General features: G+C 44.5%; 1 protein-coding gene across 1 annotated transcript in view; it reads right to left on the bottom strand.

The window, feature by feature from the left end:
* Window positions 1–474: 474 nt before the first annotated feature.
* The window catches only part of PLXNA4 (plexin A4), a 529,822-nt gene continuing 512,930 nt past the window's right edge, over window positions 475–17,366 (bottom strand). Inside the window, exons 31-32 of the mRNA XM_088141425.1 lie at window positions 11,082–11,232; window positions 475–9,659 (exon numbers count right to left, since the gene is read on the bottom strand). Coding sequence (XP_087997551.1) covers window positions 9,564–9,659; window positions 11,082–11,232 — 247 coding nt within the window. The 3' untranslated portion in view covers window positions 475–9,563. The remainder of the gene's footprint in view (window positions 9,660–11,081; window positions 11,233–17,366) is intronic.

Here is a 17,366-nt window from a genome sequence, read left to right on the forward strand (position 1 = left end):
GCAGAGGGTGGGAGAAAGTGTGGGGAACAGGGAGGCTTGATGACATCCCTAAACTTCTTTAGGCTGTGTTTGTAATGGTGTGTGGGAATGACCTCGGGAGACAGGGGGAAGAGCCGCAGCCAGGGCAACAGTTGGATAAGAGGCAGATTAGCCTGTAGAAGAATGGGGGCATGGCAAACGTCTCAGAAGGGACCCTCCCTAGTTTCTTGGGCTGTAAAGATGGCAGGGGGAAGAAATATACTATGAGACTTGCAAGATTGATGTCAGCCTTGCAAGGTAGTCCAGACAAGAAGCGCACCCAGAAATACCAGCTCTTCTTTACAGTTACATTAACAGAATCTTAAAAGTCTGAAAGGATATCTCTCCCCCCTCACATTTACAGCCCAAGAAACTAGGGAGGGTCCCTTCTGAGACGTTTGCCACATCCCCATTCCTGCTGTGGGCTCCGCTGCCTCTTATCTGACCATTGTCTAGTCTGCGGCTCTTCCTCCTGTCTCCCAAGGTCATTCCCACACACCATTACAGCATCCATGCAATACAGTGAACCTGGTGACAGACTGAACTCACTTTCAAGCATCAGCCAGTACCCTGAGCCATCCAGTAACCCAAGGAGGGTTCACACGATGCGTTAAGCCACCCCACCTTTCTGTATGGAGGATGACTCAGTTGAACCTTCTCTCAGCTGAAGTTATCTACAGCGAAGCATGAGAATGAAGGAGTCACGCCATCGCAACATTGTTGACTCTCATCTTTTTTTTAAATAAACTTTATTCTATATTACAAATAGCTTTTTGTTCTGTTTTGTTTTGTTCTGTTCTGGACTGCAAAATAGGAATGCCTTATATTTACAAACACAGGTATACAATTAAGTATAACAAAGGTACAGAAGCTTTACCAAGTAACAACAGGTTTCTGTTTGAAGGAGTTATCATTGCCATGATACCGTTTGGGTTTGGAAACTCAGATACTAGGGTAAAAAAAAAATGGAAAAGGAAGAAAAGCAGCAGACTTCAATAATCCAAAGCCTGCACATTTGCAATCCAGGCTCCATTATTTTAATTTTCGTGGCTCGTTGTAATACTGTCTTATAAAGATGTGACTCTCCCAACCCTTCCTGTTCAAAATGGGAAGTTTATTAAATCAGGCAGAGGTTGATCTATACCAGTGTTTCTCAACCTCAGCAACTTGAAGATGGGTGAACTCCAAGTCCCAGAATTCCCCAGCCAGCATGCTGGCTGGGGAATCCTGGGAGTTGAAGTCCACCCATCTTCAAGTTGGCTGAGGAATTCAAGCATGCTGGCTGGGGAATTCTGGGACTTAGAGTCCACACATCTTAGTTGCTGAGGCTGAGAAACCCTGGAATACAGGATTAAAACATAGTTAAAAATAGCTGAGGTGTTCTGTTGCTGGCTTAAACAATTACGTTGGCTCAATTCCACGAAATATGGCAAGACAGTAGTGGAACTGTTTAGATTTCCTTTAGTTCCAGCAGCTTGTTGTAAGAATTACTATTTGTAGCTCTTTTTATGCCACTGCACATCCAAAATCAGGTAAATCGGACTTAAGAAACCATGGGGGTCATCATGCTAGAAAAGAATCAGAGTTTCTTCAGCTGGGAAGATCTTGGGGGGCAACAATAAAGTTGCATTTGCAGTTCAGAACTGCACCCCAGAATCCTTGGCAATGCGATGAAGGATGAGGAGGACCAACTTGGAGAAAGTTTTGTTCTCTCTGCCCAGCGGAGGATGGGACCCTAAGCTTTATCTGGTTCTTGAATTTTCTGGATTGAGCCATGAACCCACCACACAGGATGTGATTAAATAACATACCTAAAAGGTCAAGGATCTCCATTCATACACATGATGATGTTGATTAGGGTTAATCTTGGTTTATTTTGTGTCTACGTGGCTTAGCTCATTTGGTTATGCTGTTATTCAAAGTATGGTGCGAAGGCAGAATAGGGGTTAATTTCATACTCTAAGGAAGCGGTGTGAGGAACTGTCTCACTCTCAGACAGTGACAGGCTTCCCACAACATAATAAACTCAGTTACTGAACTGGCCCATCTTCTAGGTTCACATTATGCAATAAACCATAAATCACCCAGCGGACAGGGTATGAACAAGACAGGAAGCCACCCCAAAACTATCCAAAATGAAAATTAAACATTATCCAAGATGTTGTGTGAATGCGGTTGCTAAATTTTTAAACAACCAGGTTCAGTACAAACTGAACAAACACACCCACCATTACATCCAAGGCCTTGGGCAAAATAACAGACCTACTGAATGCGAGGTTTTTCATAATAGAGCACTAAGCAGGGAGAGCGGAGGTTAATAGCTGGAATTTCTTTCCCTTTCCTGCAGGTTTGCATGTACAGCAATAGCATCTAGCCTAGAAGGCTGGAGCTTGCTAAATTTCACACCTTCATGGATTTCTTTGCCCTCAGAATGTGGCAGAACGTTAGACGATTTGAGCCAACGCAGATGTTTGGGAATCAAGGTTCAGCAGAATCTGCAGAAAAAGATGACTGAGCTGAACACTGGAAAAAGATGTAGCTGGGCCCTGAATTCAGAAACTGGGCATTTGATCATAGCTAGAGCGGAGCTGATATCGTTAGCACTGAAAAGCGCAAGATGACTTCCACGATCAAATCGGAATGATTTTTTCATTGACGGACGGACGGACAGACAGGAGGACGGAGTTAGAAATCAGAACCGTGAACAGAGAAGAAGGAAAGAGCCATACAGTCACATCACCAGGACCACCTATCTCCCACATTCACAAAAGAAATCCATTAGAAAAAAATCTAAACTGTGCCTAAGACACGGAAACAGCACAAGCCCTAAATGAGACTCTGTTTAAAACTCCCAGGTCCAATGGGGGGGGGGGGGGAGAGGAAAAATTCCATCTGGAAAAGATGTGGGAGAGTGTACAACTGCTTCCCATTTCTGAACTGGGACTGTGTTCTGCCTGTTCCCTTGGGGTGTTCAAGGCTGAAATAAAAAGTTGATTCTGTATCAGCCAAAAATCTTGAAAGCTATAACTATTGTTTTAAACCCTGTTTAAGGAGAAGCCAGCTGAGTTTGTTGCATCCCACTGTTCCCTCAATAGCTGTGCACAATCATGTGGGCTCCCCCCCCCCCAGAAACTATCCCCCATGGATGCCCATTACCCTTTCTTCTTCCCAAGTTGCGCCAACAAACCTTCATGCAGGATATCTCTAGAATCCCCTCCCTGTGGTTCCACTTCCATTTTGTTTTCAGCATCTGAGAAAGTCAAGGAAACATTTCCTATTCCTATTTACCTGTGGCCCTTGGTTTGTCCCCCCCCTCCCAAAAAACCTCCTTTTGGTTAGTTCCACTTAAAAAAAAAAGCTTGTTGCATTCAAGACCATTTTTTTTGGTCCTTCGTGGGTAAGTGTGACTACAGGCCCATGCTTCTCTGTTTATATTCCACATTGGCTGTTTCTGTGTAACCATCACTTAAAAACTTTTACCGGTGCAATCTAGAAGTGGCCCAAGTTTCATGCATCGCCTGATCTAGAACCCACTGAGAGCCAAAGGAGAATGCAGGCACAGGTCTAGATCTCTGAGGGCTTGCTCTCTCCTGCTTCTATTTCACACAACCCCCCAGGACCAAACACAAAGGCACTTGTTTAGTTCGTATTTCATGCCACTATCGGCTCATGACGGCATTCTTCTTCCACAGACAAGACTCTGGTGACTTATTGGCCATCATGGGAAAAGAGGGGAATCGATTTAACCTGATCGAAATATGAGATTTTGAAAGCAGCCCCAAACAAAGAGGAAGGTAAGTGTCCTAGGCCAGGAGCGATGTTCTCCTATGTGCAAGGTTTTAGCATCTTTCCCCACCTTCGGGTCCATTCTGTACCGTGTGCTAATATTAGTGAATCTAGACCGAAAGAAATGGAAAAGGACAGGACAGAAAGAGATACTGAGTTGCAAAGAAATGGCAGATGCCTCAAATGGGTTGTAGGTTTGATGGTTTTAATAATGCTGTAACAAATTGTGCTGTGCTATTCCTCAGGCTTTTTCCCCCTCTGTGAGAGAGGCTTCTGTTTTTCTACTTTATTCTGGGGTGCTTGAGAATTTCTTTTGAGTTTCTCTTAGAGCTGTGTTTGAGCTTTCTTGTTGGAGATGAGAAGTGGGTGCAACTGCTGTTGTTGTTTTCTGTTAGCAGAACTTTCTATCACCTTGCAGCCTCTCTGGCTGTCCACATTTCCCAATCTTAAAAAGTTCCACAAGAGACGTTGTCTCTTGAGATCCTTCCATGGGAGTGAGGCTAGAGAGAGAAAACCAGACATTCAGCTACAGTCTTGACCATTCGGCCACTGAAGAAGTGCCACAGTCCACCTGTATAAATTCCATGACCTTCTCCCTTTAAAGAAATGTTAGAGCAAAATCTCTTTCACCACATTGAATCAGGAAATGCAAATTCTTTGGTCTCTGCTAACAAAAGCAAGGGGTCTCTTCAGCCTTCCTCTACATATGCCTGTTGGAGACCCCAAAGATGGAAGGGCCAAATTTGTGCCACAGAAAATGATGAAGATGAATCCAGGCACACTTATTTCCCTGGAGATATCTGAATGTGTAAATTGCCCAAAGGATGGGGCAATCTTATGGGCGACTTCTGTCACCTGGCCTGTATGTCAGGCAACTTGGGATTCTGGGCTGGGTTGAAAACTTATTTCAAAGTTTGGATTGTCTGCATTGTAGAACTTGTCCTGGAGAGAACATCAAAGGACATTCAGGAGTGGTCTCATGCGTAAGTTACGTAGGAACTCCTGCACCAATTATACTTACAAGATGACCGAGGGGAATGAAAGCCCCACCTTGGACTGTACAATCATTTCTCAAATAGCCTGCATCCTTCCTGGGCTTAAATAAATTACATTCTTAGAATTCTGGAGTTGGAAGGGGCCGTTGAAGCCATGAAATCTGACCTATCGCTCAGTGCATGAATGCAGTCATGTGATAAAGCCTCTCATAGGTCCCCCCCCTTTTTTTCCTAAATCAGGAAGCACGGCTAGTCAAGATAGTTATACAACATTGGGGAATGGAACAGGGGACATCATGTTATCATTTTAACAAGAATAGCTCAGATTTGCACTTCCCAAGCAGACTCAAACTGAAACCTATAACTTTCTATATGTAGTAATACCTCGGTTCACGAACGCTTCTGTTCACGAACAATTCGGTTCGCGAACAGCAGCGTTTGCAAAGTTTTGCTTCCGTTCGCGAACTCTGGATCGGATGACGAACACGACTCGTGGCCATCTTCCCTGCTCTGACACATGGTCGTGGCTTCCTCTAGGTGAGGTCGTGGTCGCAGACAGACACTTGCTGTGAAGCTTTTTGATGTGCTTTTTAGCACATACAGTACCTCCAGCATGGCTCCAAAGAAAGTGCAGAGCAAGCATGGTGGTAAAAAGAAAGTGCAGAGCGGTAATGAAGGTGACAAGAACGTGCAGAGCAAGAATGGTAAGAAGAAGGTTCTGAAGAAAATAACCATTGAATTGAAGAAGGAAATTGTAGAAAAGCATGAGCGTGGTATTTGTGTGACTGATCTGGCCTCGGAGTACAAGATGGCGAAGTCGACAATCTCGACTATTTTGAAGAATAAAGATGCCATCAAAGGAGCTGATGTGGCAAAAGGAGTGACGATGTTAACCAAGCAGAGGACACAAGGGCTGGAAGAGGTGAAAAAACTTTTGTTAGTGTGGTTGAATGAGAAACAGCTCTCTCTTCATACTGTACTGGACTGTACTTTGTTTCTTATTTTTGTGGTTAAAAAAAAAAAGTATGGTTCAGAACGGATTAACCGTATTTACATTGAACCTTATGGGGAAATTTGATTCGGTTCACGACCAATTTGGTTTGCGACCAGAATCATGGAACGAATTAAGTTCGTGAACCGAGGTACCACTGTACGTGCTGTATATAGAAAGTATATTTTCCTTATGAATATATGTATGTGTGTGGGTGCGTATACACACACATATATATGTATAAACACACATATATGCATATGGAAAATGTATTCACTAGTGTAAGTGCACAGAAAAATGTGCCTTAATTTTCATCCAGGCGTTAGCGAATTCTCAACCTGATTCAGAAGCAGAAGGAAACATTTTTAAGGAAGGAAAAATGAAAATGTAATAAAAGATGGAAACTCAACCCTGCCTGGATGATTTTGAATGAAAAGAGATGAACCCAGACGCCTTGCTACAATACGGTCAACTCAAGACCACGGCAAAAAGAAATCCAGAGGAGGCCTGAGTCTGAAAACAGAAAATTAGAAAACAGAAAAACAGAAGTCTTTTCTAGGGAGGAAGAAAAAATGGGGTTCATTCTCCCATTACAACCAGTGCACCAGCTGATTTTAATCTCAGAAAGCTATGTAGAAGCCTTGGAAGGGAGACCACCAAGGTTAGGCCTATAAACTAAACTGGGAAGTTAAAAGAAAATGAAAGAAAGCAATGATAAACCAATTCTGGATTGTTCCCAACAAAATTACATGGATGTCCAGCTCCTAAGAGTTAAGCTTACCTAGGGGAATCATTAGCAAATGGCAGAAATCTGTTGATCTTGACTCATCTGAAAAAGGCTGAGCATGGTCAGACCTGTTCTGCACTTGGAGAGAGATACCCAGGGCATGCCAGATTGATAGAACAGATTGAGAAGGTGGAGAATATCCTGGGGGAAGGTAATGGCACATCATTTCTGCACGATTGCAAGAAAAATACATGGTTGTGTCCCAGAATTCAAACTTAACCCACGGTCATCTTTGCCTATTTAATTAGAATGTATCCCAATGTATGCTCAGCACCTAACTGATCTTGGCTGATCTCCAAATAAGTTTGGACCTGGCTTGGACCTGGATGAGAGGCCACCGTGAAATCTCACCACTCTAAGCTAAATTGAGAAATGGCGGGGGGGAGGAACTTTGCATGTACTGATGCCAAGAAAATGACATGGCTGCATCCACGAAGTCCAGCTGGCATCAAAGAGACTTGGCTACAGCCTAGCATTAAAACTACAGCTGGGTGGGGGCAACTCAGACATTCATGGGAAAAATTCAGGGTAACTGCTGTCAATGGCTGGTGACATACAGTTTTAGGGTTTAAGCATTAAAGCTTTAGGACTTAAGCACTGGGGACTATCTGAAGTTGAACAATGCCACTTTCAAATCCAATAGGTCACAGGTCCAAGCCCAGCATCTTCAGTTTTAAAGAGAACCAAGTAGCAGATGATGAACCAAGGTCCACCTAGAAGGAAAGGAACCAATGCTGAGGATGATGGACACATAATCAGGCCTGATACAGAGGATCTTCTTAAAGAGTTGGGCCTGGGAGATTTACTTTGAGAGCTGGCCCAATGCAGGAGCAGATACTGTGACTTCCCTCAACCGCTTATCATTGAAGACTTAATCTATTTGTACCCCTGAATTTACAAAAAAATCAGCCCTGCCTTAACTGCACTGTAGCCCCAATTTTGTGTACTTCAACAACCTCGTTTCCCCATTTCTCCATCCACAAAACAAGCAGAAAAACGTCAACAGAAAAACAAACCAATTCTGAAGAAAGATTCAGCATTAGTGCCAACTAGAAGGCCAGGGGTGTCCACAGGGGATCAAGAGAGTCAAGGTGGCAGCCACAACTGTGTGATCAGATGTAATGGACTGTGAGAATAACTTTGAGGAAGAGGAGGAAGACCGGCAGCCAAGGCAATGCTCAGATAAGAGAAATCTGAGTCCAAAGCATCTCAGAACTGACCCTCCCAAGTTCTAATGAAGATAAAGGAGAGAGGGAGGGAGAAGCACATTCATACTTACAAGATTCTATTACTATAACCCTATAATAATAGCATTAGTATTCATAACTTTGGTGTTCAAGTCTGGTCTACCTCGAAGGGCTGACATCAAAGCCCTACCCCTTTGCCCATAAAATAGTGGCAGAGCCTTGATCACATGGTTGCAGCCGCCAGCTTGACACTTTTGACCTCTCCCTGTGGACATCCCTGCGGTCGAGAATGAAGCAAAGACAAGGCTCATTCTTCTACTGCCCTTCACAAGGTGTCAAAGATAAATCTGGAAAAGCCCTACTGATTTTGATGGGGAGACATGTTTAATTTTCCCATTATAATCCAGTCATGGAAAATACACACTTGGTTTGGCCTGGGGACTCCCAGCGTGCCTCAGTGCAAATAGCAGAACATGAATAAATGGACTTATTCCAGTTGTAATTATGGTTTCATGGAGAAAGACCTGGCAGGAAACTGGATATATTATATTATGGCAGTTACAACTTCCATTTCATTGGGAAAGGCATAGTTACAACACACAGACCAATGACTCAAAGTAAGAAACTCTCCTTCCTAATGTCTTACAAGATTTCCTTGTCCTGATGTTATAATTTAGGAGGAGGTGTCCTCTTATCTTCACCTCCCCACTTCCAATGCCATGCTAGGATCTCAACCTTATCTACATTGCTGGTTCTTATTTCTGGGTCTTTGTTGTGCTCTGTGGCTCATGAAGGCAAGCCAGGAAGAAAATGGAAGATACACTTTGGGGTCTTCAGGGAGAGAACAGGAGAGGCCACTTCTAGTTGCAACTCAGGTTGAGTTGGCTTTCCCCCAGCAGATGCAACATTGCTGGTTTAAGGAGGAGAATATGCCCTTCCTCCTTCTAAAAGAATCTGGACTGCTTTTTCAAGTAAATGGAGAAGAAACAGGTGGGGATGCAAGTGACCAAAGGCGGGAGCTCGTGTGAGTGGTTCTCTTTCCATTACAGTCAAGGGTTATAAGCTGAAAGTAACCATGATTGATCAAACAAACCAAACCAAACAGAAAAAGGAAACCGTATGAAAATCAGAAGTGAGGAGAGAGAAAAGGCAGGCTTCTCTTCTCCATCCAATCCTCAGGGAATGGTGGACAGTCCTCTAGTTCACAGGTCACTGGGCCCTCTTTCCACGACATTCCCTGGAGCAACCTCTTGGCTCCTCCTCTCGAGGACAATGATGGAGGAGAGGCGGCCACTGGAGAAGTTTTTTCCCACACAGGTGGGATTTCTGAAGGCAAGAGAGCAATCCTCTCTTGGCACAGCTTCTGAGTTAACACTGGGCTTATTCCAGCATTGGTGAGCCCATGGATGGTGCCATCAAAGCAGCATGATAGAGGTGAACCCCAATGTTATCCTCACTCAGTTAATGGAGCAGACAACGGTACATTCTGGTTACGACCAAAGAGGACCCTGCAGACCAAGGGGGACTCCACCTGAACAGTCCCTGCCTTTGGATTCCTTCCTAGAGATTTCCCTCAAATCCTTGAGGACTTGTTCCTTGGTGTTCATAGGTTTGGCAGGTGAGGCTCTGAGACATCGAAGCGTCTTCTGGCGACTCTCCTTGGCAGCCAGTTGGAAACTTGCACTTAATGAAGACTGGACTGAGGCACGGCTTGGTTTTGTGTGTGTGTGTGTGTGTGTTCTTTTTGTTCATTTTGTTTGTGTAAATCCCTCCCAGAAAGTCCTCTAGCGGGGCAGTTCTCAGCTGTCTATGCTCATGAGGGTTATAACTTGTTCAAGTTTGTAGGTCAGCTTCTGCTTGCCAGCTTGGTCGTCCTGATCAAGGGCTCCAAGGATCTGTGCAAAATGGAGAAGGGAGAAAGACGTTAGTGTGGAGGGCTTGTGTCCAGCTGAAAGGAACCACCAAAGGGATGATCCTCAACATGGGCTCTTAAAAATAGGGGCTGTAGCTCTTTAAAAAGAGAAGAAATTAGGTTTTTAGGGAGGGAGATGAAGTGGAATTCTCAGAGAGCTTGTCTGTGTCTGTCTGCCTGCCTGCCTGCCTGCCTGCCTCTATCTGTCTGTCTGCCTGCCTGTCTGTCTGTCTATCTATGATCCATCCATCCATTTTATTTATTACAATTATTTGTATGCGGAGACCTTGGGGCTCTCTGAGCTTGGTTGTTTTCTTGCAAATGTTTCATTAGCTGGCTAGGTAACATCTTCAGTGCTATCTGAATTGTATGCTGCATTGTATACCCGTGTGTTGTGTGCTGCCAATTCACAGGTTCTATAGAGGCTTACAATGCCATAAACACTGCCTAATGCAGTCTTAATGCAGCTTCTGTGCCCTAGGAAAACGTAACCTTGCTGGCTCGCTGCCAGTTAGTTATTTACCTGGGCTGTTCTAGGAGCCAGTAAAATGGGGGTAGGAAGTTACATTGGGCATGGCTGGTCCAGCTTTAGAGTCATAAGATCACAGAATTATAGTTTGGGGAAGGCCAACTAAAGCCATGGAGGTGGTCTTCCACTCCTTGGACAGAGAAAGAATCCAAATTAAAGGATCCTGGACAGAGACTGCCCAATCCTCTGTTGAAGACATCTGGAGAAGGGAGTCCACCACCTTTCTGGGTACCAGGTACCAGGTTCCTGGGTACCAGGTTCTGGGTACCAGGTTCCACTGGGTACCCAGGTTCCACTATCAATTGTACTTAGCATTGTTTTTCCACCAAAGTTAATTCTCCTCAACTTGGTGCCCCAAATTCAACCCTTCTGATAACTAAGGGTTGAATTTGGGGCTTCTTGTCAGACACGAGACATTTAGATGTACAAGATAAGAGAAGAAACAATGATAAGGAAGTAGATTTCAACTGGATGTCAAGAGGCATTTCCCAGTGTTAAAAGCCATGCAAGGATGAAAAGGACGTTTTTGGAAATGCTGGGCTCTCCACTAGAGGTGCTGAAAGAGAGGATGGATGGTCATCTACAGGGGACGCTATAGTAATGGACAGTTGCATTGGACAGAGGGTTGGACTTGATGATCCTCAAGGTCCCTTCCAACTCCTATATTCCAGATGATTCCGTGAAATGATTTGCAGACATTTGTGCATGAAATCAAAAGACAACCGACTGCAAAATACAATTGCCCTCTGGCTTTTTCTCCCCTGAGTTGTAAGAAAACCACAGATGTGGCTGAAGGCCAAAACTAAATGATAGCTTACACTTCTGCACACACACACACACACACACACACACACACACCACGTGCCCCATGCTCACCTCTTCGCTGTACTTGCCCACGTACGAGTAGATCTCAGAGAGTGCACTCATGGTGTTGAACTCATTCATATGCATGCGAGATTGCTCAGCCAGGTAAGCATTCATGTCCTGGTCACTAATCGCTGGCATCTTGCCAATATCTGAGTAGTATCTGGTGGAGAATTAAAAAGAAAAGAAAAGTCTCAGAGTCTCATGAAAAGGCTAGATGTACAGGTGGTGTCCTGTCTTACCCATTCCTTCCTACGTCTTGTTGGCTCTTACAGTTGTATTCCCACAAGGTGCAATCCTACAACGATAAATCCACATCTGGTTGCATTTCTCAGAAGGATCTGAAATGTGTGTGGGGTGTGTCCATGCTGATTTGATGGCTCACTCTTCACATTCTTTTGGGCACCCCAAGAGTAGTGGGACAAGAGTAGTGGGACAGAGCAATGATATAAAGGAGATGGGGCTGGTTTTTCCCCTTTGTTTTGGGAGAAGTCCTTTTCATTGCCAGAGATAGGCTATTGTAGGATTTGCACAGTTGCCATGGTGCTTTCTGCATCCAAATAATGAAGAATTGTTGCATCAATTTCCAGGGTTAGTCAACAGAGGAAGATCTGGAGGCCCCCCAAAGAAAATCTTGAGGCCCATATTGCTCCTGAGGGCCACAGATTCTCCATCTCTGCCTAGAGGACACTCCATTTAACATACTCCTCAAGGACTCTGCACCTTAAACTGGCAATCTTAGGGTTTCAGGACTGGACCTAGTTGTGTGAAATACCTGATGTCTTCAGACACCCACTGAATCCTACAGAGCAGGAGGGAAGAGAATATATAATGGATGACTACAGTGGACAGGCCAAACCTAGTTTACATATTAGGGTAGGAGTGGGCATGCATTAAACATTGCGTGTTAAAAGACCACACCAACAGCAAAACCTAGGAGCCCAAGGTTCATAACCAGGATCAGATATAAAAGATATTCACTAAGAATGAAAGAAGTTGCTTCTGAATGCATCCTGAGCCTAGGAATTCACTTTTGATACCAGAATGGGATGGAGCTCTTCATTCTTTAATTCCACACCACTCTGTATCCCATTTCGCTCTTTTCACTAGTCTAATACTGGGGCTGGAAAAGGGGGGGGTGGGGTGTCATTTCTGTTGTGGCTAAAGTAAAATTCTGGGATCCTAGTCTTTTGCTAACCTCATGAGAGTCACCCAGATATCTCCCAGTAGATTCTGAGTCATGTTCCTCTGCTTACTCTTGCAGAAAGATCTAGCTTTTTGTCCCACATTGGTGAGCAGAACAGTCCTTACACCTTACTCCAGCAACTGAGCTCCCACTCACCAATGGCCATGTTCACCCAACATGCTGAGTCTATTCAATGACAGAAGTCGTGGTTGTCTTCACCCAACATGCTCAGCTTGGTTGGTGTTAACCTGGGCTGGCTTTCTAGCCATTTAGCCCATACTGCAAACCCAGCTCATTATAGCTCAGCGCAAGAAGCAACTATAGAAAATGGATAAATTCAATAACCAGGCTTGAGAACTCAATTGGTGTCTTGAATCAGCCGCGACTCTTTATTGCTCTAACAAGGCCTTGACACCACCCTAATGCAGTGGAAAGATTTATGCACAGAGACCCTGGCTCTTTAAGGACATTGCCATTTTGGATGTCTCCCCTCCTTCTCCCTGGCTACAAGTACGCCTGGGCCTTCGAGGACAAGATTTGCAGAAGGTAATCAGTCACTGTCACCAGCAGCTGTGCTCTGCTGTCAACTGGTTAATTAGGCTCCGTCATTTACATTTTTAATTCCTTCAATCTGACATTTTGCACGCATGCAGAGAAATATCTGCACATGTTCCAAAAGGCCCTAATCGCCAACAGCATCCAGAGTCTGGAAATCAGAGAGAGCAAGAAAGGAAGGAGCAGGAGCTAAAATAGCTGACAGGTGTCTTGTGGAAGCCACCACAGCCACCTGCGGAGTTTAGCAACCGTGTTCTGTCCCCCCTGGATAGGAAAAAGGGAAACTGGCATGAAAATGTGATGAGGCTGGCTGAGCCATGAGTAAACCTTTCATTTGTCTGCTCCATGAACAGAGACACTAGGGCAGGAAGGTCAGAGAACTAGTGAGGAGGCCCTGAAGACATTGTGGAAAAAGCTGTCCAGAAGGTTGGATCAAAGCAAGGGCCCATCTAACCTTGCCTTCTGTGTCTCGTAATGCCCAAACACATTTGAGATGCTCCTAAATATAGACAAGAACCAGTGATCACCCTCTTCCAATGCTGGTTCTTCAGGTCTGCTGCCAGGAATCGAGGAAGTAGTAAACTGCCATCAAGATGAGAAGTCCGAACCTCTATGACTGAAAGAGTTTATGCAGGACTGCTGGACCCTGTGGTCTTTGATTGCACCTTGGATGCAGCTCTTGGGCCTCACGTTTTCCCAATATTAAGTCTTTGTAGTTGGAAATGCCAGCTAGGATATGTTCTACACAGAGACTATGGCCGATTAGCAAGCTTTTCAGATGTTGGGCACCATCACATGATTTTGCACGATAGCTGTGTGTCTGCAACAATCATTTAAAAAGTATATTAAAAATTCCTTCAGATCTTGCAATACACTCCTCACTTTTCAGCCATTTCATCCTGTGAACATTGCAAGAGAAGAATACGAAAATCCAATGAGATCTGGAAATCTTGAGAGATGTTGTTCATTTTTAATTTTTGGAATCTTGGAATTTTCTGGAATTCAGCCGCTTCATCCGCTGAATCGTGTGAGATTTTGACAACCTTATTTCAAACATTGCAAGAGAAGAATGCAAAAATCCAATGAGATCTGGAGATCTTGAGAGATTTTGTCCTTTTTTAATTTTTGGAATTGCTTTGGGGAATCCAAAGACGCTATCTGAAATATTATGAGTAACAAAATACTTGCAGATGCTATGTTGTTAACTCCTGGGCCACAGACTCTCTCCAAATTCCTATAGTTCAGGGGTGTCTCCAGGCAAGTCAATGAAGTCAAGATGGTAATGCTTTGATCACATGGTTGTGGTCACCATCTTGACTTTTTGGACTCCTCCCTGTGGACACCCCTGCTAAAGTTACTTTAGAACAAGGACAACTAATTTACGGCCCGTCTAGTATCAGTGCTTTAAGATGGACAGAATGTTTATGCACATTTCACAATACTAACATCATGGAACATAATAATAATGTACCACATCATATACTGTTAATGTTATTACTTATCATAATATTAACGTTATCATTTCTAACAAAAGGCAGAGGGTTTCTGAGTGTCCAGGCTGGTCCTTAGTCTTCTGAAATCTGGTTAATAAGGGAAAAAAATTCCAAGGGATGTAAATGAGTTTCCAAGCCCCTGGATGGGCTCTGTATGGGGGAAGAGTTAAGGCCAGGGAAGATACAGACTCTTTTCCCATCTCAATAACCAAGCAAAATGGGAAAGGATCACTGAAGGGGACATATTAATCTTCCCTTTCCAAGCCTACAGGGCAAGGGTGAAGGAACAAGAGGATGAGGGACTGTAACAACATATTAAGGCTGTGTATCATCATGGTGACTCCACCTCACATTAAAGAAGACAAGAGTGGAATATTGTGGCCATGGTTCACTTCAAAGCGTCAACCTCTTATTAGTAGTTTAATGGGTTTTGAGGAACAAAGGAAATGAAACTGGGTGTCAGTCTAAAGTTCAAATCTCTCAATGCTCATCTTATGCTTGGACAAGGTTCTTTCTGATTATGGCAAGGATACAGAACCTCGGATCCTCCAGATGTTCCCGGACCACAAATTCAAGCAGGCACAACCAGGGTGGCCAATGGAAAGGAATGCTGGGAATTGTAGATGAAAAACATCTGGAGGAGCATCAGTTCTCTACCCCTGGCCTAAGGTGCCTCAAGAAACATTTTCCCATTGCTGGTTTTCTAATCAGATCACATACAGTCCAGTCATTCTTGAGTCATGTCCTCCTGGTCATTTATATTGTCTTCTTGAAACAGTCAACCATCAATGTGTTGATATCATGGCAGTGATAACAGGCTTTGGGTCACCTTAAAGACAGCTGAGTGATGCTACAAAGATGCTGTAAGTCCCTAGTAAGGAAGAACATCTAGAACAGTGTTTTTCAAACTGGGCAACTTTAAGATGGGCAGACCTCAACTCCCAGAATTCTCCAGTCAGCATGCTTTAAGATGGGTGGACTTCAACTTCCAGAATTCCCCAGCCAACATCCTTAAAGTTGCCAAAGTTGAAAAGCACTGAATTAGAATCTCAGTTGCTCAGAAAAGCTGGAGCAGACCCTGTGAATCAAACACAGCCCCTAAGGGTCTCATCCTGATACAGTCCTGCAGGGGAAATGTGCCCAAAATGGGGGGGGGGAATCCTCAGTGTGCGATAGATAAGAGAAGCTGAGAAAAATATAAGCAGAATGACAGAGGCCCCAAGGACAAGCTGGAACAGACTTTTAAAACTTAGACCTCAGTTTCCTCCTTGTTTGCTGGAGTTCCCCGAGAGGTTTCTCATCCCACTGAAAAATGGGTGAGTGCTTGTTTATTGCAGGGGGGAAATCGAGCCCCCAGACAGCCATTGGAGGTTCCAGGCGAGGAGAGTGACTTATGGTCCTCCAAAATGACCTGCTGAAAGGCATCTACACACTTTGTAAATATTGCATGCTCGCTGTCCTCCTGAGCTGAACATGAGAACCAGCACGGGTATTATACCCGATTAAAAATGAATGATGCTTGTGCGAGGAGAAGACCAACAGTGACATAACCCACGTTGGACAGGCAGGCTCAGTTCTGAACCGCCAGGCGTGCTTGAGGCTCTCCAGTAAATCAGAATCAGTCCAGGTGAACCCTTCCCTTTTAAACTACCCTCCTGGGAGAGAAATCCAAATGATCAACTTGGTTAGTCAAACCTGGTTTCTTTCCTGCCTTTTGCACAGTGCTGGCAGTAGGGAGCTTGAAAACCTGCCAAATTCCCAGCTCCTGTCTGATAAGGTGGTGGTGGTGGTGGGGGGGGGGTTTGCAGCCTGTAGCAACAGACAACAATAACATCTAACCATCTTTCAGACAGCAGGCAGGGTAGAGCTAGCTGGCCATGGATCCTTGCTGCAAGGTGCAAAGCTGGTGTGATGTTGCAAAATGTTCGGTTGGCCTCTGCTGGGAGACTTCCCCCATCCTTCACTCCAATGTCGTTTTAGAATAAAGGACCAAATCAAAAAGCAGTTGCTGAAAGCACGATCTGTCCAGAAGCAGAGGAAGGTTGGATAGGAAACTGTCAAAAGGGCACCTAAAGATTGATACTTTTCAGCAACAGCTCCACCGAGCAAGAATGTCTCTTCCAATACAGGGTGTCTTTTCCAACCCCGTCTGCATTGCAAGTTCCATTTTTTCAGCCTACTTTTCCTTGATCCGGGCAGGAAGGCAAAGTGCCATTGGAGAAGGCTTCCTCTTAAGGAGGCTGGTGGGATGCATTCACACAACCGTTTAACTTAGAAGATTAACCCATTTTCTGGGTTCACACAATATACTGAGCCATAAACGTGTCCAACAGGCTGGGTTTGCACAACACTCAAATCGCAAAAAAGGGAACCAAGATCAAAATGACCCAGGCTTAATACGTTGTACAGAGTTGCTAAGTCTTCACCTGACCTGGTTATTTTGCAAACTTGGACACCATGGAGTCACAAAGGCCAGGGCGTGAAGGGAGGGAGAGTGACCCTGCAGCACAGATAGGCCCCTTTGGTAGCCAGGAGCAAATTTGGGGGAATGATTGCAGTAGCTGGAGCTGTGATGCCCCAAAGACAGGGTAGGGACACACAGAGAAGGCGGGATTGTGCAAAGTTTTCTGATTCTTTCTTCTTCCACTCAAGGTTGAGGGGACAGCATTTGCGTAAGCTTCAGCTTGGTACTGTAAACTATGTAAAAGTCGCCTTGGGGGCCTACAGATTTCATGATCTGTGCCACAAAATGGTGGTTACTTAAGGTGTAGCAGCAGCTCCTCCCCCTCCCCCTCTCCTTCCTCCTCCCCCTCCTTGTTCCTCCCCCTCTTCTTCCTTCCTCCCCCTCTTCTTCCTCCTCTTCTTCCTTCTCCATTCCTCTTCTACTCCTTCCTCCTCCTTTCCTCTTCCTCCTCCTCTTCCTCCTCAACTTCAAACACTGCCAACCATTATTTTGTATCCCACTTTTTTTAAAAAAAAAATCCTGAAATAATTGACAGCAAAATTATTAAACCATTAAAGCAACCAATAAACAAAGCACATCCATTAAGCCACTGCCCAATA

The sequence above is a fragment of the Python bivittatus genome, unplaced genomic scaffold (genome assembly GCF_059951505.1).
Source record: "Python bivittatus isolate LINGU-HERP-01145 unplaced genomic scaffold, Pbiv_v1 ctg000330_np1212, whole genome shotgun sequence".
NCBI classification, from domain to species: Eukaryota; Metazoa; Chordata; class Lepidosauria; order Squamata; family Pythonidae; genus Python; species Python bivittatus.